Genomic DNA, 22,411 nt, shown 5'->3' with positions numbered 1-22,411 from the left:
AATGGACAGACGTTCCAGGAGGTTTCTCCGCTTCCGGCTGGGAGCCAGTCACTACCAATTCCGGGTCCTTCCCTTTGGTCTCACCACAGCCCCCAGGGTGTTCACCAAAGTATTAGCAGTGGTAGCGGCCCACCTGAGGCTTCAGGGGCTGCAGGTCTTTCCCTACCTGGACGACTGGCTTCTCACCGCCCCAACAAGGCATCTACTACTATTGGCGCGAGACTCCTTCCTCCATCTTGCTTCCCGTCTGGGCATCACAATAAACACAGAAAAATCCAACCTAGCACCCACGCAGTTCATAGATTTTATAGGTGCCAGGTTAGACACGAGGAGATTAAGAGCCTTCCTCACTGCGGACAGAATTCAAAATCTGCAGCTCCAGGTGCGGGCCATTCTCCACTCAAGCTCAGTTCTGGCGGAGTTGGTCCTGAGGGCCCTAGGGTCCATGGCGGCAGCAATAGCGCTTCTTCCTCTCGCCAGGTTCAATATGCGCATCCTTCAATGGACGCTTCTAGTTCAGTGGTTGTATCTTGCTCTTCCTATGCATCATCCCATTGCGATCAGCAAGGCTTGCAAGCGGTCCCTCCTGTGGTGGCTACACTCTCCAGATCTCCATGGAGGCCGCCCCTTTTGTGCTTCTCCCCCTCTCACCACGGTGACCACGGACGCCTCCCGCCTCGGGTGGGGGGGGGGGCATTTTGCAGGCCGGACGGTCCAAGGCACGTGGAACGATTCAGAGACCTTACTACATATCAACGTTCTAGAGATGAGAGCAGTGCTCTTAGCGTTGCTAGCACTTCAGGCCTTTCTTCCCTTGGGAACAATTGCGATTCAATCGGACAACATGTCTGTTGTCTGGTATATCAACAAACAAGGAGGAACCAGGTCTTACCCTCTTTGTCGAGAAGCCATGAGAGTGTGGGAATGGGCAATCTCCACGAACCGCTTTCTCATAGCAACGCATATTCCGGGTCGGTCCAACATCCTGGCGGACAAACTCAGTCGCACCATTCTCACCCCTTACGAGTGGTCTCTCAATACTCAGGTAGCGGAACGCATCTTCGCACGGTGGGGAACTCCTTGTTGCGATCTTTTTGCGTCTCCCTCAAACACCAAGTGCGACAGTTTTTTCGCTCTAATACCTCCTCCTCCCGGAGGTACCCCAAGAGACGCTCTGGTGCATGCTTGGCCACCCGGTCTTCTTTATGCTTATCCCCCCTTGCCTCTGATGCTCCAAGTTCTTCAGAAAGCCTCTCGGTTGGGGTGCAGAATGATTCTCATTGCCCCATTTTGGCCTCGACAGATCTGGTTCCCTTTCCTAAGGTCTCACTCAGTGAATCCTCCTTGGATTCTAGATCCCATTCCGTATCTGATATCTCATCCATCCCGCTTATCACCCCCGAACCTGGACAACCTGAAGCTGACCGCTTGGCTGCTCCAGTTCCACTCCTGATCAGGACTCCCGGTATTCCGTCCCCTGTTAAGGCCATCCTGGTGGCGGCTCATAAACCATCCACTAGGAAAGTCTACCGCAGTAAGTGGAAACGGTTCTCCTTGTGGGCGGAGCGGCAAGGCCTAAACCCTTCACAGTTCCCTTCCTCTGGTGCTTGACTTCTTAACCACTCTTTTTAATGATGGTGCCAGCAGTTCCACGGTCAAAGTACAACTTGCGGCAATTTCTCATTATCATATTGGTCATGACTCCAGTCCACTGATGTCTGCCAAATTGTGTAAGATTTTCCTAAAAGGTACTTTCCTTCTCAGGCCCCCTGTAAAGCAAGTGGTTCCCCCTTGGGACCTTTCTTTGGTCCTCCAGGCCTTGACCGCTCCCCCCTTCGAACCAGCGGCTACGGTAGATCTAAAATTTTTATCTTTCAAGACGGCCTTTTTAGTAGCCATTACCTCGGCCAAGAGAGTCTCAGAACTTCAAGCATTATCAGCCAAACCTCCTTACTTGGTCTTTCATCCGGACCGTGTATACCTCAGGACCAACCCGTCCTTCCTTCCTAAGGTAGCTTCTGAAGCAAACATTAATCAATCCATTAATCTCCCTGTTTTCTTTCCTAAATATCAAAACAAGGGTGAATACAAGCTTCATTCCTTAGATGTTCACAGGCAACTTAGATTTTATCTAAACAGGACGGCTGGTCATAGGCAATCCGACCAGCTGTTTATTTCCTTTGCTAAATTTAATTTGGGCAAGCCAATTTCTAAAGTCTCATTATCTCGCTGGATTTCACAGTGCATCTTATTGGCTTATCAAGCTTCTGGAAGCCCGCACCGGAGGGTGTACATGCCCATTCAACCCGGTCAGTCTCTACCTCGGCCGCCTTTAAGGCTAGGATTCCTCTAGATGATATTTGTGCAGCAGCCACTTGGGCTTCATCTCATACCTTTATTTCCCACTACAAGTTGGATCTTACATCTAGGGGTAGAGCATCCTTTGGCTCTGCGGTGCTCCGGAATATCCTTCCATGATGGCCGCCCAGGATTCAGGTAGCTGGGGACTCTGTCCCACAGGTTGCAGACAAATGAATCTCCTACTTCAGATTTAGAAGTTATGTACTCACCATAACGTTCCATCTGAGTAGGTGTATTCATTTGTCTGCAACCATCCTGCCCTCCTATCCCCCTGGCCTTTTTCAGTTTCCTGCATAATATGTGTTACCCTTTTCAGGGTGTTCATGCTGTTGGCAAACTCGATCTGAGGTCATGTAGGGAGAGCAGGGCATTATGGGTGAGGGGTGGAGCTGAGAGCTCGGATCCATAGCTGGTAAACCATGCCAGTTCGGATCCGATATCGGATCCATAACCCACAGGTTGCAGACAAATGAATACACCTACTCAGATGGAACGTTATGGTGAGTACATAACTTCTAATTCTCCCTCCTCTGGACTCTCAGAGAGGTGAAATACTACATTCTTCCATGTGATAGATCTGTTCACCCAACTAAAGTGGTCTGTCATTCATCCTTACCTGACCACCCTCAAGCAACAAACAACAAAATGGAGGACAGTTATTTGACTCCAAAGGACTATCTATTCTGAGAGAGGCAAGAAAAAACAAATACCTCAAAGTCATATTTATCCACCTGGAAAAAAGTTTATTTTTTGTGCAAGAACAAAGACATTAAGAACTCCTCATGCGGACATAAATCTAGTGTTTTAATGCCATTTGGGATGGTTTCACCAGGGCCATTCTTATTCCAGTATTAAGGTGCATGCTTCATCCATCATTGCCTGTCTTTCTTGCTACCCCTGTCTGTTGTCACCCCCCACCTGAAACAATTCCTAAAAAGGGACAGACATCTTAACCCCACCCCTCCTCGAGGAGAAACTGCCCCATGGACATATGTTCTCACCTTTACTAAACATTACCTTTTAGGCAATGCTTCCAGGACTAGGGAAGGGTTGCTACTGTTATCCTACAGAATTTGCTTTCTCCAATGGCTATCAAAGAGCCTGCCCCCCTACTTATAGCTTTGAATCCTCCCAAAAATCAGTACTACAACATTGACTATGAAGAACATACTACAGTTGTGTCACACTTACCATAATTGTAGATCTTTGAGTAGATTAGTGTTGCAGTACAAACTCCCATCCCTCTCTCTGATGGGCGTTCCCCCATACCTGGGGGGGGGTGTGTTCCAGAGGTTAGTTCTTATCCACCATCATCCCTTTCTTCTACTACTACCACATGGTTGGAATCTTCCCCTATCCCTGACTAAAACTTTGACCTCTGGATGAATCATGCTGTCCTCAGGCATCAGACTGCTGTTCACTACCTAGAAAGACCTGAAGATGGCGCTGACAGACTCCCCTGTTATAACTTGGCATCTGGACGTCCATCTTCAGATGTCCTTTGTCTAGAAATGATGCAGAGACTCTGGAAACTGAGCCAGTAACAGGCTTCTGCTTGGCAGGAGGACACAAAAATCTGTAATGCAACACTGAGCTACTCAAACATCTACAATTATGGTAAGAGTAACACAACAGTACCTTCTGTCTTGTTTTGAAAATGGCAAAGGGCAATTACCACACAGTTTCCCACAGACTGAATTTACTCATAGAAGAGAGGGTTTGTTTGATACACCCCAGCTTGAAATCACTTCAGCTGTCTACCTGAATGATTGAAGTTTGATACCTTTTAGGTACCTTTTTTCTGAGTTCATGTAGCAGGTACTAAGGGGCTAAAAAACTGCTACTGCAAAATCATATATATCTTAGTAGACAAGATTTTCTAGTCAGTGCCAGACTAAGAACCTGGACACTATCAAACCCCTGATGTCTCCGGTTATAGTGTATAATTGCATGAGTTATTATTCTCTGGATTTTCTTTACTCATCTATCAAAATTCATCATTCAACCATTTCTGTTTGTCTGCCTGTAGAGTCCACCCTTTCCATCTGTACTCAAGTCAAGTATTTTTGGTAAGGGGTTTTACATATTAGTTTGCCTAGAAAACAGGTGCTCCTCCCTAGGATTTTTGCTTCGTGTTAGAAATGCTAGTTCTTCCATTTAAACCAGCTTATCAGGCTGATATGAGACGACTGTATTACTTATTGTTCTGAATTCTCAGGAAGAATATCTAAGTTACAAGCTCTTATGGTAAGTCAACCTTTTCTCATTTTCCACAAGGGCAGGGTTACCTTGAGAACAAATCCTTCTTTTATACCTAAGGTAGTTCCAGAGTTTACCTTGAGCCAAGTCTATTAGTCGTCTTGTAGTCTTACCACAAAACAAAAACAATGGAGAAAGAATATTGTTACACTGTGGATAACCCACAGATAGCTGAGATAATACTTGGACAAAATTAAATTGTGCAAAAAGGCCAATCAGCTGTTTGGTTGTCCTTTTCTCTTCATAAGAAACCTTGTCAAAGCCGAAAGTTTCTAGATAGTAGTTTCATGCTGTTTTATTCTGCTATCCTCCCCATAATACATCACTTTCAAGCAGGATCAAGGCTCACTCAATCATGGATTTCACTTCTTATGTCACATTCTAGAAATAAGTGCACTCCAGGAGTATTCTAGAGGCAGCAGCTTGTGTCCGTGTTCATACTTTTTACAGAGCATTACAAACTGGATTCCATTTCCAAATCCAGAATGAGCTTTGCTTTGAAAATTATCTGGGCAGATGCGCCTGGATTGTTGAATTCCTTCCTCCTCCCTATATAATCTTAAGGAATAGTAGTCTACCCAAATAGTTTAGTGTACTGCAGCAGTGATCTAATGTTGAACATCGTACAATTGTGTAAGTAAACAGTTACAGTACATGTTTTAATAGATCACTGTAGCAATAGCCTTCTCCTCTCTCTCCATCCCCAATTTATTTTATGTTTTATTGCCAGGGTGTGGCTATATAAATATATATATATATATATATATATATATATATATATATATATATATATATACACACACACACACACATGTATATCCATATATATTTATATGTATGTGTATATAAATATATATAGACACACACACACACACGTATATAAAAATATATTAATAAATATATATATATATTTATATATATATATATATATATATATATATATATATATATATATATATATATATATATATATATATATATATATATATTTATATATAATATATATATATATATATATATATATATATATATATATATTTATATTTATTTATATATATATATATATATTTATATATATATATGTATATATATATATATATATATATATATATATATATATATCTATATTTATTTATATATATTTATATTTATTTATATATATATATATATATATATATATATTTATATTTATATATATATATATATATATATATATTTATATATATATATATATATATATATATATATATATATATATATATATATATTTATTTATATATATATTTATATATATATATACATATAATTTATATTTATATAAATATAATTTATATTTATATATTTATATATATATATATATATATCTGTAATATATTTATACATTTATATATCTGTAATATATTTATATATTTATATATCTGTAATATATTTATATATATATATATTTATATTTATATATGTTTATATATATATATATATATTTATATATATATTTATATATATATTTATATTTATATATATATTTATATATATATATATATATATATATATATATATATATATATATATATATTTATGTACACACTATTGTGTATATAGTTGCTTATTTATAAATACATATGTTGGATTTTCTTTTCCTAGTTTTTTTTTCCATTCAGGGCTGTAGCCATCCCTCATGAAGCAAGAAAACTCAGAAGCTTTTGGCACCCTAACCACTGCTTTTATACAGCTTTTTTTGAGCCCAACAGTAGTTAGGTAGCATGGAAGTTGCCCTGAAGCTTTGAGAGTTGTCCAATGGCTATATGCTTGGCAGGATATAACCAAAATACCTTAAGTTACTACAACAATGATCTGTTTGACCATTTTTATTATGGTTAATATACTTACACAACTGTATTTAAAGTTATTTTTCTTTCACAGCAGGTTGACTGCAAATGCAGATAAATGTGTTTGTTCACAGTTTTAAGATGACCATTAACCTTAATCATGCACCGTTGTTTTTATGTACATTAGCATAAGCCATTAATATCAAGCCACTGTACTAGGAACTGTTGCTGCCTCACCTGAAAGTGTATTCAGGTATTGACTAAGTAACAGATCTGCATTAGACAGACTAAAGTTAAATGTAAATCCATGTGGCTTACAACTGAAAGAGTCTTTGTCCTTTGATGACCTACATTATAGTAAGTATTTTGTACATTTTTATTTAATTCAGAAATGAGCATTATGTGTTTGTGTGTGTTTATGTATGTGTATATATATATATATATATATATATATATATATATATATATATATATATATATATATATACACACACACATACAGTGGATATAAAAAGTGTGCACATCCCTGTTATAATACCATGTTTTTGTGATATAAAAAATGAAACCACAATAAATAATTTCAAAACTTTTCCCACCTTTAATATGACCTATGACCTGTACAATTCAATTGAAAAACAAACAAATCTGTTGGAGGGGTGAATATAAAAAAAACATACAATAAGCTGGTTGCATAAGTCTGCACACCCTTAAACTAATACTTTGTTGAAGCACCTTTTTATTTAATTACAGCATTCAGTCTTCTTGGGTAGAAGTCTATCAGCATGTCACATCTTGACTTCGCAATATTTGCCCACTCTTCCTTGCAAAAGTGCTCCAAATCTGTCAGATTGCGAGGGCATCTCTTGTGCACAGCCCTATTCAGGTCACCCCCACAGATTTTCTATTGGATTTAGGTCCTGCCAGTTCTAACCTTATGCTGTCTACATCTTTTACAAGGAAGGTGGGAGAGGCGAGTGTTCTGCTCTCTCCTGCGCTGCAGTTTAAGATGAGATCTTCTCTGGCTAGCTGGAGCTTTTTAAATTCTTCCCCTACCCATCCATCTATCTGTACATAACCCCCTCCCCTTCCTAACCAACTTCCTGTCTTCCTAGCCCTCCCAGCATGCTTTTTTCCCCACAGAAATATTGTTGTGCCTACAGTCCCCTGACTCTTTCTTATTGCCTTTGAATGAAAATAAGCATGCACAAATATCACCACATACATGCTTGGAAGAAATGGCTGCAGGCATGTATTTTTTATGCCAGTCAGATTGAATTTATATATCAGATCAGTGCTATATCAGAAGTCAAAGCCAATCAGACCAAATCAGTGCCAACCAAGAATATTCAGATGTCAGCAAAGGGCAGAACATGAAAGGAAGTAAAATCAGCCAGGCCATAAAATACTACAGCAGTCCCTGTAAATGCTCAACCAACACCTATGGCTGAAGGGAACTGAAACCAAATACCAACAGTCCCCTGTCACCATTCAACCAGACACCAGAGGCTGAAGGGGAACTGGACCCAAGACTGCCCACTACAGTATGGGGCAGCTCATCCTGAGAAGGGCCAGGCTGTCCAAACCTACATCCCTCCCCAGGCCAGGCACACTTCTTTGCAATTAAGCCTTCCAAGTCTGGCCTTCTGCCACAGGAAGATGGTTTATTCTACATGCCATCTTTCCCCCCAAAGCACATCTGCCAAATTTCAGATTCCTTTTTAAAGGCATCCTATAAATACATTTTTTCATAAATGCGACAAGTGAACTCCATCACTTTTATAAAGTTGTGATGAACTGATATTAATATTAGTGCGATGTAATACCCAACTTCTTAGCTCAATTACCATTTGCCTATTGAATCTGTTGGTCAACTTCCTAACTCTTTCTACTGCTTTGATATTATTTGCTTCTCATCAGACTGGCCTTTAAATTACATCTGACCACACAAGCTTTATGTTTGGCCATTTCTGTCTAATCTGCCTGAACCTTGGCCATTTCTGTCTGATCTACCTGAACCATTGACAAGTTCTATTTTTAAGGTACAGCAAAAGGCTACTTGTACCATCATTCCCCCCATATGCAGTACAATTACACTTGGCTCAAGTAATGACTGAAAATACTCTGACAAGGTGCGAGCGGGTGTCTCCACTGTATTCCTGTCTTTCCCAGCTAGTGAACCCACATTTCTTTGAAACGGATTTCTCCCTGTTTCATCCAATTCTCTGGCCATGTGATAGATGAAAGAATGCCCCAGAATCCATACCTCCACTGGCTGCTTTACAACACCTGCAAAAGAGAATACTGATTAGTCACCATGATCTGACATATCTTCTGTTCTCTTGTGAGCTCCGCTGACCTAAATGCATTAACTCAACTTCCAATGTTTCTTTTATATGGCCATGTGAAACAACCCCCTATTCTTAAGGAAAGTGCTGTTAATTTGCTATTGTCAATACTCCGCCTCCCTGTACAGGCTTTTGCAGGACTGTCCAGAATTAGTAACTAGATAAGGAAGCATGATCTCTGTTACACATAAATGGTGCATCACTGCTCGGATGCATCACCTGGTAGGTCCTAATCCATATAGTTATATCCTACCCTGTATCCTTTGAGGACTTGAGCCTCTGCCATACTCCTTGTCTTAGATGGTCTATTTTACTCTTCCTCACATGTACCCATACCATATCGACCATAACTTAATATCCCTGGGCTCTAGCACCTATGGAGTGTTGTCAAACTTACTGGGCTGCATTACCTCAGATATTCGGAATACCCCAGAAAATGCTATTAAGTATGCTGTCTGAAACAGCCACAGTTCATGCTCTGAACCGCATACTTTTCTCTGAACCCCCATAGCTGTGCAAAATGCTTGGCCCAGTGGGCTAAGCTCATCTGCTCTCTTGACCTCCATTCTTGCCCAACCTTGAAACATCTTTCTAACTGTAAATGCTTGCTCAGTGTCTTGCCACCATTGTGCTGTTTGGTGCCAACTAATTGTTATCACATGCACACTCGCGCTGCACCTTGCCCATGCCCTTCTTTTTTAAGCTAAAAAATGTAACATAATAGCTGTGGTACTGGCTCTGGCAATTGTAGTTTCCAGCCTTCATCAGCCCTTGTTTCCAAAATGGACAATATATTTATTATACCATGCTCATGTACTTGTATGCAGTGCTTTCTCTATCATGCCTCATATCTACTTTTCATCAGTTCCCAAGGTTGGTGTGGAATCCTACAACCCTTCCGGTCTGCTGCTGGAAACTTTTGTCTGAATCTGTCCCAGTGAAAATGAGAGAGTGAGTGAACAGTAGCATTCTCCATCCCTTCAATATGCTGTGCTCAGAATGTTATGCTGCATGTGTTTCAGTACAAGTTGTGTTGTCTTTTCCTCTTGGTTCTATTCTTGAGTAAGCCATACTCTCAAGTTTACTGTCCAAATCCGTCTCATCTCAAGCTTATGCTCTAACTCCCCCTCTTCGTCCCTTTCTCCTTTCCATTCTACCCCTGTTTTTATATAAATATGTGCATATATTCTGCTTTTGAAACATTTGTTTGACAACAGCAATTGTGTAACCTTCCATGCAAATGCAATTTCCTATATTCATGTATTATATTATTTTTACCTCTTTGTACATGCACAGTTTCTTATATTCATGTATTTTGTGTGTTTATACCATGCTGACGTACGTTACTGAGTCTGTCATTTGTGATCAGTGCTGTACCCTGGTTAACTGATATAAACAAAATGCAATAAAATAAATACAACCCTTAAACTTCTTTACTTATCCTGTGTTGCTAGTCCCCCCACATGCTTAAGTGGCTAGCTGAGTACCCTCGTATTGTGCCCCTAAACATACTGTGCTTGTCCTGCAACTCTCCCTTATGTGTACTGCCCCAGCTAGGTAGATGCCAGCCAGTATTCATTGCCATCCCTTAAGTCAGATCTTTGCAAACCATTTCCTGTTCAAATATTGCCCAAAAACTGATGCCACCTGCTGCACCTGTAAATACTTAAATCTGTAATTCTAGATGACATATGCCATAGTAATTCAAGTTATTTTGTTCTTAATGTAACACTATTTTGCCATTAATAGGGGATCTGCTGTATTCATACTCTGAACTTGTTAACTCCTCTTAGACGCCACAGAACAGTGTACCATCAACTGTACAGAAGAGTAGAGCAACACTTCATTTACCACTCCATTCTGCTCATTAAAAAGCTTCATTGTCAAATACTTAGGCTTAATCTCAGCTAAGCGGCTTCAATGTGAACCTCTGTGTAAACAGTAATGCTGGGATCCTGTGTTGCACCAACAGTATTCAGCTTAACATTTCAAGGTACTGCTGCCAGACCTGATGCTACTGTTTCAGTGCATTACTGCTAATCAAGTGGCCACTGATTAAGCACCAAATGTATCATACCCATATATGCAGTGTCCTGTACCACATCTTTCTCACTCTGGACCTTCGGTGTACAGTTCTTTGCTGTACGCACTGACCCAAACTATTACATTCCCCTTAAGTCTGGGTAATGCTACACTATTTCCCTGTTCAAGGCACCAATAGGAGGATCCCCAGAACATAGCCTTGTGAGACATTATTAGCAACATTTTTAATTCAAAACAAATACCCCAGACCATAGCAGTAAATGGCCTGAGCCTCTCTTATCCTTTAAAGTAGAGGCAGACAGAATCAAATTGTAGACTCAAAAAGTAAGCCATTGACAACTTACAGTGATAGTCACCAATTGCCTTGCAGCACCTTCATTTTTTTTAAAACTTAATTATTTCCTACTCCCTAGGCAAACCAACCCCTGTGCACCCTACCTGTGCTTATGCAAAGTAGCAGAGTTTAGGGGGGGGATGCAGTCTGTTGCTGTCTACTGTCCTCTCACTTACTTTTCTTTATTTATTAATTTCATTTCCCAACCTGCTTAGGCTCAGTGTAGATCCAGCCCCAAGGGTAAATATTTTCTGTGCTTACCAAACAGGCCTCATTTATCTGCAGCTTATGACTAAGCCTAAACCCTGCCAATCATTCATCCAGGTATCTAGTTTACCCCATAATCTGAACTTAATTCCCACCTACTAAAGAATACATACTGTCTTACCTCTATGCAGATGTTCTTCATGTTTCACTGTTGCAGTCATTACACTTGGGTTATCCTGCTGGCAGGCTACCCTCAGTCGGCCTGAATTCCAAAGTCTAGGTCCGGCGTCAGTTGCTGTCGCCTCTTCCCTGACGTCAGTGCGCCAGGGGTATAAAAGATGCAGCCGACGCCATTTTCTTCAGTCTTTCTTGCCGCGTGGTGCTCGAAGTAGAAGCAGTTCGCAAGTGCTGGTCGGCCAACTCCTGAGATTTTCGTGTTCGAATTTCAGATCTGAAGTCTTCATTAAAAGCTAAGTACCCCATTGGGGAAAACTTTTTTCTTGCTCCAGACCGATGTCAGAAAAAGTTAATAATTGTATTTCTTGTGGGAAGCAAATACCTCATAAGGACTTTCATTCTTACTGTATTCCTTGCCTAGGCCCTGACCACGGCATTGCTAGTTGTCGGTTTTGTGCTAGATTTAACCAGCGCACTATTAAGCGCCAGTACGATTTTGCATTTCACTATTTTGGCAGAAGATTTAATTACACAATGCCATCGGATAGCCATCCGACCGGAATTCACAAGAAACGCAAAGAAAAAGAAAAGGACAGGCATCCGAGGTCTAAAACCGACGACAAGGCTTCCTCTAAGCCATTCGCCAGTTCTCAGTGAGGCGCTTTCGCATCCCCTGATGTCCGCTACTTTGGACCTGCAGGCCGCTACAGACTCCCACGTGGAGTCGCCTAGGCCACTGGAAGCTCAAAGTATTGGACCTTCGGAGACTATTCCCTCAGATGGGTCCGGAGCCGCTGAGCAGGCATTGGCTTCTGAGGGTGTTTTCAGACCTACTCAATTGTACATTAAAGCGACTCCAGCTACAAAGGCAAAGACTAAAGCACCTTTAAAGACAAAGAAACAAGTACAACAGCCTCATGGTCAGGCCTCCATGCCCAAAAAACAAATTCTCAAAATGGCCGATGACTTAATTACTTTGATCAGGGGTTCCCATCCCCCTCCCGATAAGAGGCCTAGGCAAGAGACAGAATATGAATCTTCAGATCAGGTTTCCATTTCATCTGATTCCTCTTCTGATCAGGAATACTCTCTTCCTACCTATGAGGATTCTGATGTTGAAGAATCTATCCCTTCAGCCTCTCCTCCTGAGGATTACTCTTTTGGGGAACATTGCATACCAAGGGAACATTTCCTCTGGGAGAGCCAAGATTATTCAGAATCTAAGAAAAGGCTCAGAGACTTCGTTTTACTCCCACAACACAGGCCCCTAGCTATTCCACCTGTGTTAGACATTGTAGATGATGTATTTTCAGAGTCCAGTCTGACCCCTGACTCCTTACCAGTTCCTGTTAAGCCGGACGGGTACAACAGGATGCCTGACTCTCATAAATTCCTTTTCAAAAACCCTGCTGCTGACCCAGAAACTATCTTTCATGGTCCCAAAGGGGTCAAGGCATCCACTGCAAAAAAACATACCCCCTCTGACAGGGATTCTAGGGCATTGGACAGATGGGGGAAGAAGATTTACACTTCTGCTACCCTGGCTATAAGGGCTTTAAATTGTCAGTTTCATATGCTCAAATATCAGCAATATATTATGTCACTGCTTAAACAGAAAATGTTGATAAATTCTGAATGTGCAGAAAACAAAGAAATGCAGGATTTATTGCATGCAGCTGAGCAAGTTGGAAAGCATACTTTGCAATGTGGTTTTGATTCATTGGAGGCCTCCTGCAGGGCCGCTGTTACGGGTTTTGTCATCAGGCGGCATGCTTGGTTAAAGGAACAAAATCTGCCTGACCATGTCAAAGCAAAATTATTAGATGCTCCATTACAGCATGATACCTTGAATGGTGTTAAAGCAGAGGAGGTTTTAAAGAAAATGGAGGACAAAGCCAAATCTATGCAAACAGTTAAGGATTTTTTACAGGTACAACCTCCAAGATTTAGCAGACACTGGCTTACAAAGAATTGGTCCTTTCCAGTGTCAGACAGGCCACAAAGGGGAAGATACAGATGCCCAAGAGGCAGATCCCAGCCCCAAGGTTCGTACAGATCTAAACAATGGGGTGCTTCAACCTCCAAAATGGAGAAGACAAATCACAGCCATACAGGAACAAGATTTAGCAGACACTGGCCTACACAGAATTGGTCCTTTCCAGTGTCAGACAGACCACAAAGGGGCAGATACAGATGCCCAAGAGGCAGATCCCAGCCCCAAGGTTCGTACAGATCTAAACAATGGAGTGCTTAAACCTCCAAAATGGAGAAAACAAATCACAGCCATACAGGAAACAGTCCCAATGACTTCCCCCTGCCTGCACCAAGCACTTATCTTCTGGCAGCACCTATAGGGGAAAACTAGCACTTTTTGCATAAAATTGTCACATAATAATCCAGGACAAATGGGTCCTAGACATAGTGTCACAAGGCTACAAGTTTCACTTCCATACCCTGCCAAGGGCAAACGGATGGCCAGACCTGCCAAAACATCAATGGGTAGAGGCACAAAAACAAGTCTCATCCCTCATGGACATGAGGGCCATTCAGCAAGTACCAGAGCAAGAGCAGGGACAAGGATTTTATTCAAGACTGTTCTTGGTACCAAGAAAGGACAAGACCTGGAGACCAATACTGGACCTATCTATTCTAAACACATATCTGGATATAACAAACATGCAGAAGATACCTCAGATTCAAAGCTGGCTCAATGCACTACCAATTCTCTGCACTGCCCTTTGGCTTATCTACTGCATCCAGGGTCTTCACAAAGTGCCTGGCACCAGTAATTGCATTCTGCAGACAACTAGGAATACAAATATATCCTTACTTGGACGACTGCCTCATTCAAGCAGAGAACAAGGACATTCTACTACAGCATCTGGCATTTGTAAAGACATTTCTAACAGGCCTAGGGTACACAGTCAGTGAAAAGAAATCAAAACTAGCACCCTCTCAAGAAATAATATTCCTGGGTGCAAGATTAAATACAACTGCTCAGATGGCTTATCTCACGCCAGACAAACAAAGGCAACTGACTACATATTTCAAACTGTTGGCAACAAAGGCCCAGTTATCTGCAAGAAAAATTCTGCAGGCTTTGGGCTTCATGGCATCCTGCATTCTACTAATTCCATATGCGAGACTGCATATGAGGAAACTTCAATGGTACCTAAAAAGTGTTTGGGCTCAACATTGCCACAGCCTGGAAACAATAATTCCCCTCATTCCCTGCCTGTAACAGGAGTTTCGATGGTGGGCGAAGGCTTGTCACCAGAACAAGGGGCAGCCATTCATTTTTCCCCCAGCCAAGCAGACATTAACAACGGATGCATCAGATTATGCCTGGGGGAGCCCACATGGCAGGAAGTTGTATTCAAGGTACATGGTCCGCAAACCAAATGCATCTACATATCAATCAAAAAGAGATGCTAACTGTTCAGAATGCCCTGACAGCCTTCAAGGACCTACTTCATCCAGGACAACTACTGATAAAGACAGACAACACCACGGTCATGTGGTACATAAACAAGCAGGGAGGCACTCATTCCTACCCCCTTTGCAGACTAGCCATGACTTTGTGGGAAACAGCATTGACTTACCAAGTACATCTGCAGGCACAGTTCCTGCTAGGAAAGATAAATACTCTGGCAGATGAACTAAGCAGAAACCTCATGGATCCCCACGAGTGGAAATTGGATCCACAAGTCTTCAGCATGATAACAAGGAAATGGGGATGCCCGGATATAGATCTATTTGCCTCTCCTCACAACTACCAACTAAAAAGATTCTGCACAAGGACTTATCACAGACAAGCATGGAAAGTGGACACCCTGTCTTTCAGCTGGAAAAGCTTAGCAGTATATGCCTTTCCTCCTCTACCTCTCCTCCCCAAGGTACTCCTCAAGGTCAGGCAAGAGAAGCCAGAGATGATACTGATTTCCCCAGACTGGCCCCGCCAGTACTGGTATCCAATCCTAAGGAACTTGCCTCGATGCCCGGCTTGGACCTTGCCTCAAATACCTTATCTACTGTCCCAAAAAAACAATCAGATCCTGCGCAGCCAACTCAAGACCTTAAATCTGGCAGCATGGCAGATAATGTAGTCATACAAAACACACATCTCACTAAAGCTGTGATGGGTGTCATTTTGGTGGCCAGAAGGCCTACTACCAGAAAATCTTACACTGGAAAATGGAAGAGATTCTGTGCCTGGAACCAGGCACAAGGAATTGACACAGCTGTACCAAATATTCCTCAGATTTTGCAATACTTAACTGAGATGCTGGACAAAGGCCTATCCTTTTCATCAATTAAAATTCATGCCTCTGCCATTTCGGTTCATTACAATACAGAGCCACCAATCTTTTCACATCCTTTGTTAAGGCAGTACCTCAGAGGAGCCAAAAACTTAAGGCCTCCAAGGAGATCACCAATACCTGAATGGGACCTCAATTATGTCTTGGAAAAACTCACCCTGCCTCTATTTGAGCCAGCCGCTACAGCTGATATTATCTTGGAAAACAGCTCTGCTTCTAGCAATAACCTCTGCAAGATGAGTCTCTGAGCTACAGGCACTCTTGGCTGTGGAACCTTTTATCATTTTTTATCCAGACAGGGTTTCTCTGAGGAAAAACCCGACATTTATGCCTAAGTAGTGTCCAGTGTGGCGCTTATCCAAACTATTCATCTGCCTACTTTTTATCCAAACCCACAGAATAAGGGAGAGAGAATTCTGCATTCTTTGGACATACACAGACAGCTATGCTTCTACTTGAACAGATCCAAAGCTTTCAGAAAGACAGAGGAACTACTAGTGGCATATGCTGCAGGATCACAAGGAAAGGCTATCTCAAAGCAGACTATTTCAAAGTGGATAGGCCACTGCATTTGTTTCTGCTATTCACAGCATGGCAAGCCAGTGCCTAAGGGCATTAGGCCACATTCAACTAGAGTAGCAGCCACTTCAGCAGCCTTCCTCAGGGGAGTACCAACCAAAGACATTTTAGAGGCTGCTACCTGGAGTTCAGTGCACACCTTTACAAAGCACTATCACTTACCACTCTACTCTAAATCCAGGGCAGGCTTTGCCACTGCAGTTCTGCAGGGCCTCATAGCTGCTCTTAATGCTATTTAGCTCCAGCCTCCCAACCATAGCTTTGGGATTCAACCCAAGTGTAATGAATGCAACAGTGAAACATGAAGAACATAGTACAGTTGTGTACACTTACCATAAATGTAGATGTTCGAGTGTATTCACTGTTGCAGTCCAGGTTACCCACCCACCATCCCCCATATCTTTGCTGGAACTTATTTGCACTTCTCTAATCTATACAACCTATGTGGTGTATTTGCTTATAGATGAAGGTAGAATATATTTTGGTGCATGCATGTTTTATTGGCATATGTTTAGCCTACTCTTTTGGGGGAACCTGACATCTGGGGCAAGAAAAACTGAAGAAAATGGCATCGGCTGCATCTTTTATACCCCTGGCGCACTGACATCAGGGAAGAGGTGACAGCAACCGACGCCGAACCTAGACTTTGGAATTCAGGCCGACTGAGGGTAGCCTGCCAGCATGATAACCCAACTGTAATGACTGTAACAGTGAATACACTCGAACATCTACATTTATGGTAAGTGTACACAACTGTACTTTCTTGTGACAATATCATCGTAGCTGCGCTCCCTTGACAACACCCTCAGATTTATGCAGTCTATTCACTTAAGGACCTTGTAAGTATGTAAAAAAAGGTCTATTTACAAAGTCCATATGTAAAGACTGCTCATTAAAAACTTACCCATATTTACCCTTCTCCTGGTGTCATGTTTTCCGATAAAACTTCAGATGGGAGGAGATATTGGATATTACATTACTGCTAATGATAGCTGAAGACCCAACTGTAGTCACTAATGGTTTGCTTGCTGTTTTAGTTGCTAAGACATTGGGGACTGCATGGAGGTAAGACTTCTTCGTATGTATTTTGTCAGCAAGTCTGTTTATGTAGCTTTTCTTGCTTTTAAGATATTTTATGATCACTTCGTCTTGAACAGAAGTGTGTTCATACCACGGTACAGAGCTGATATACATTTACCAAGGTAAACCATTGGCCACTTCACTAGTGTGTATATTAAGAGGCTGGTTTTATTACATATCATCAGTAAACCAGCAGTGGTAGCATGAAGTTTGTATGATCAGTGTACTAGAACAGTTTTGAGGACCTGTCTCATTATCTGTTAACAAATGGATAGAAACACTGTACTACTGAAAATTAGCTATCTCTTTTAATTAATCCATTTTAATTTCTCTGTACCATCACCTTTTATGAAAACTGTTCCAACAGCTTACACTGTAAAACTTACTTGTCAGCGGATTTGTCTTGCATGATTAATTGTCCTTTCGCCTTTCGTTGATGGTTAATGTGTTTTGATTACACTATAAAAGTTTATATACAAACAGAATTTTAAGTATGAAAGCAAGATTTTTACATTTTGCTGCCGACGTGTTTTTTTTAGTTTTTGTTGAAATAAAGTCCACCTATGATAGTAGAGAACACAAGTATTCAGATTTACTTAACAGTTTTTGTTTTAGGGTAATTATTAAAGTAATTAACATTCATTTTTATTTTTCTGACACTTTAGAAGATGACACATGTATTTACACTTTGTATACCAATTTTCATTTTAATTCTAGTTGATTTGTTACTGACTAAACGTCATTATGAATCTATGCATGAATTTATTTAAAAGTCAGTAATAAGTAAAGCTAGGATGAGTTCATTTAATTTTGGCCTGTCATAATATGTCACCTTTTTGTCTCTAGGAACCAATGTACATGAAGCGAAGCGCATCCTGAGTGAGAGTGGGCTGCCAATCACTTCTGCAAGCGACCTTGATGATGCAGCAAGGAAGGCAGTAGCAAGTGTGACTAGAAAATAATTTTGCCATGAAAGAAATCAGCTTACAGTGTCACATACCAGGTCGACAAACATGCCTCACTTTATATAGAACAATTTGTACTTTTACACACATAATGTACATTAGTTCGATTTTTTTTTGATTAAACATCAGGGATGCCTGATACTTTGCACATCAGAAAAATTTTTGAAGTTTTTTAGTTACTTTCTTGCCTCAGGAGTCACAGTTTTAAAATTTAAATGTTATGTTTTAGGTAAGTCCTTAACATGTAAGTTCAGAAATGTCAATCATACATCTAGGTCATGTAGGTTATCCTGCAAATTACTGTAGCATGCCATCTTGGCTCTTATGAACTACAGAAGCAGGCAGTTCTGAGTATATTGCTGGTGGGAAGAAGAGCATTTCTTGAAAAATATACAAGTGTTTAGCAGTACTGAGTCCACAGCCTTTAATTGTATCCTGATTTATGAATGTGGTCCATTCCTGTCTTGGTATTAAAAACCCTAAGCATGTGAAGAAATTAAAAAGGAAGAGCGGCATTATGTAGTGGTTCTTTGTACCATGTGTTGCCTTTTGCCGTTATTGATATAGTTTACGTTTCCATGATAGGCTGTTGGCTGACATTTAACTGCAAAGAAAAAAATCATGCTTTCAGTACTGACCCCTGGTACTTGAATGCATTTGTCTTTTTTGTATATTCTTTGCGCAGGAGAATACCGCTTAACTGGTGGCTTCCCAACATGCACTTCACCCCTCATAGTTAAATTTGTCCACTCCCCACCCGCAATAAATTGTAGCAGATTTGTAGTGTTAAAAGACTGCGATTTGCTTCACAGTTATCAACATTTTTAGACCTGTTATATATATATTTTTGTATCACTGTATTTTGTGAGTTTGAACTTTCCCTAACTTCTCTAATTCATTTACTTTATGGTGGATATCAGCAGAGTATGATGAATTACAGAGCATTTCCTGCAATATGCAAATACTGGCATTTTCAAAATAAGATATAGTCTTTATAGACTATTTTTAAAGAATTTGTAGAACTAAAACGTATCTGTCAGTTGATTGGACTCCCCTTTTACAGAACTCTCTCTTGTTTATTGGGTCTATTTTCTCTGGAGCTGACCTATTAAGTAGTTGGAACTATGAATTTGTTTCATGTTACCATACAGGTGCTCAGGACATGGCTACACTTACAACCATAGAAGACCTTAATATATTGTTTTGCAAAGGCTAATTGGGGTTCACTGAGAAAATGAAAACTTGCTGTATAGAAAAAACAGTGTACTCCACTCCATTTAATTGTTTTACTGAAGAACTGACATTAAATTCACATACAAATTCATTTTTTGCATACTCTGTAAGGCTTGTATAATTGTAATTGCATCTTTCCTTAGACCTGATGTGGGGCAATGAAGTGACATGAATGTGCACACACACACACACACACAGAAAACACTGAAGTTAAATTATACATTCAGTTGAGATTAAGCAGACGTTTCTTACTTCAAATTATATTTTGTAATTGAGGATTTTATTGTGGTCAACATGTTCTCAACAAAGAATACAATATATTTTTGAGATGGATGTACAGAATATTTAAAAGTTTAATCTTTGTTCAATAAAGTGGAAGTAAATGTTTGCTTTCATATAGCATTTTGTACATTTCAAGAGCAAATTTTCTTCATACAATTGCCTTAAATGGATTTTAACAATTCACATGTCGTGCTTCATCAGAATATAAAAGTTTTTTTTAGAAGACCTTAGTGTTTAGCCATACTAACAACAGTCGGTCTTGCATTGATTTGATCGAGAAGAAAGGCTGCAGCTAGAAAAACTCTGTCCCTTTGTTTCACTGTGATATGAAGTAAGAACTGTTAAGTATGGGATTCATGAGTAAATATATGTTTTACTGCATCCGTTATACTGTGAACACATTGTAATCAAGAAGTTTTGATTTTTGTAATGTAGCATTATTGACTTCCACTGATTTCTTATAAAATATATTTTTCTTCTTTACAACTGATAAATGCCCACATTGTTTTAAATTTAGAATGCATTTTAAATACAAAAAAAAATGTCACTCGCAGTGTGGATCCTTGTGGTTAATTTGTTTTCTTGCTCACACTTAGATTGTCTTCTCCTGCTATGTTTCTCCTTGGAATCTTTAAGCAACACAAGCTAACTGTTATATTCCATGCATCTGAAAGAAATAAAACTCACAATCTCAAGTGTACTGGTAAAATGTGAGCTTTTTTATATGACTTAGTACTTTTGTAGCTTTGAACACTGTCATATTATTGTATACACTTTTGCTTCATTGTGTATTTACTGGCTGTATTGAGACTATCTACTAGAACAGAATGCTCACATGTGAGATTTCTTGTGCTACAGTTACTGGCTATATAGTGCTGAGTTTTAGGATGGTGTCTCAGCATTGCTTGAACGTGGTAGACAGTAGTAAAAAGGAGTAGCTGGAAGAGTGATTTGTAAAGAGTAGGTCATGCTTAAATGAGATTACTGGGTCTCTGTTACATGTCTCTGCAAGGTACTTTTATTTGGCAAAAGCATTGCAAAGTTATGAAAACAGGGCTAGCCACCCAAGTATGTGAACCTTGTCTCTAGATGCTATCTATGTGAACCTTGTCTCTAGATGATTGTCACTGCCGTAGTGACACCCCAACCCCATGTGCAGAAATGGGAAAAAGGAGTTGTGGATGGAGGAATGAATAGTGCATACATCTCAGTTGTCCAGAATTTTGCAGAATGTGCAGATATTTACTTTATATTTTGGGTCTGCTCCTTATGAAATGTGTGGTTTTCTGGCATGTCATTGAGGATTATTTTGTATTGCATTTCTCATCCTTCCTTACTAAATAAATAAATAGCAGTTGTATTGTGGATACATGTAACATCACATTGCCAGCACATCACTGAAGGCTGCCTGCTGTACATGTGCTGCATACAGTGTAACCTCACCCCTTAATGTCCTTATCTGTCATGCTGTAGTGCTGAAGCCCTTCCAGTCATTACAGTGTGGTAGTACGGTTATATAAAGCATCAGCCAAGAAGTATACTACTGTGTTCAAATCAAGTGTAGACAGCTACACTTCCTGGATATGGAGTACATCTTGTTTGCTAGATGTGTCTATTTGCTTCACATTTTTTCCTATCTGTTTAGCTTATCCTGCAGATTGTGTCACTGCCATGTGTTCCATTCCTTTTTATAATGTATTGGATTTTCATTCTTTTTCTTCTGTTCAAATTATTTCCATTATGCTGTGGTCTTCTTGTCTCTTAATAAATCCAGCCATCCACAAGTTGTTGTATGCCAAATATTCACTAAAGTTTTTTTTTAAAAAAATACAGTCAGATGTGGCAAGAATAGAGGCAAAGTCAAGCCATTGACTTTGCAAGGCAGAGCCTCCTCCTTCCAGAAATTCCCTCAGTGAAGTTAGGCTTAGAGAGGAATTACTACACAAAGGTGACAGCATCTGATCTCAAGAGCAGATGTTAGTGCAGGTCCTACAGGCACACAGTAGAAAGTTTCTGTTTTGGGGCAATTCTTGACTAGTGCTATCCATTAGGAGGTAAGTAGCTGTTCTTTTGTAATTTGTAGATAAGTGGACTCAGATTGTTTTTTTCCTCCTTATGTTCCCCTTTTCCATTGATGTGCAGCAATGTCAGGCAGTCTGTTATTCCAGGTACACTTTCTTTCCTTTCAGTCAGCTTCAGTAGTATAGTAACACCTCTTTTTAACTTTGGTAGAAGATGATGTGGTGGATGTGAGGTCTCTGACCACTTGCGTTAAAGCAGTGATGCAGGATCACCCACTCCAAACTTTCTGTTGGGAATCTCTCATGACAAGTGTTAGTGTTGCCATTACCTGTCATGATCGGTGCATAGCTTCTATCCTATTGAAACCTTCCTTGAGAAC

At 40.3% G+C, this 22,411-nt stretch overlaps 1 protein-coding gene across 1 annotated transcript in view; it reads left to right on the top strand.

Annotated features, from left to right (window-relative positions):
• Positions 1-20,705, top strand: part of SUCLG2 (succinate-CoA ligase GDP-forming subunit beta) — a 1,759,444-nt gene extending 1,738,739 nt beyond the window's left edge. Inside the window, exon 11 of the mRNA XM_044077963.1 lies at positions 18,377-20,705. Coding sequence (XP_043933898.1) covers positions 18,377-18,492 — 116 coding nt within the window. The 3' untranslated portion in view covers positions 18,493-20,705. The remainder of the gene's footprint in view (positions 1-18,376) is intronic.
• The last annotated feature ends 1,706 nt before the right edge of the window (positions 20,706-22,411 follow it).

Source organism: Protopterus annectens, chromosome 7.part0, assembly GCF_019279795.1.
Source record: "Protopterus annectens isolate FY-2018-M chromosome 7.part0, PAN1.0, whole genome shotgun sequence".
NCBI classification, from domain to species: domain Eukaryota; kingdom Metazoa; phylum Chordata; order Ceratodontiformes; family Protopteridae; genus Protopterus; species Protopterus annectens.
The sequence above is the reverse complement of the archived record's forward strand: the minus strand, read 5'-3'. Positions and strand labels throughout refer to the sequence as shown.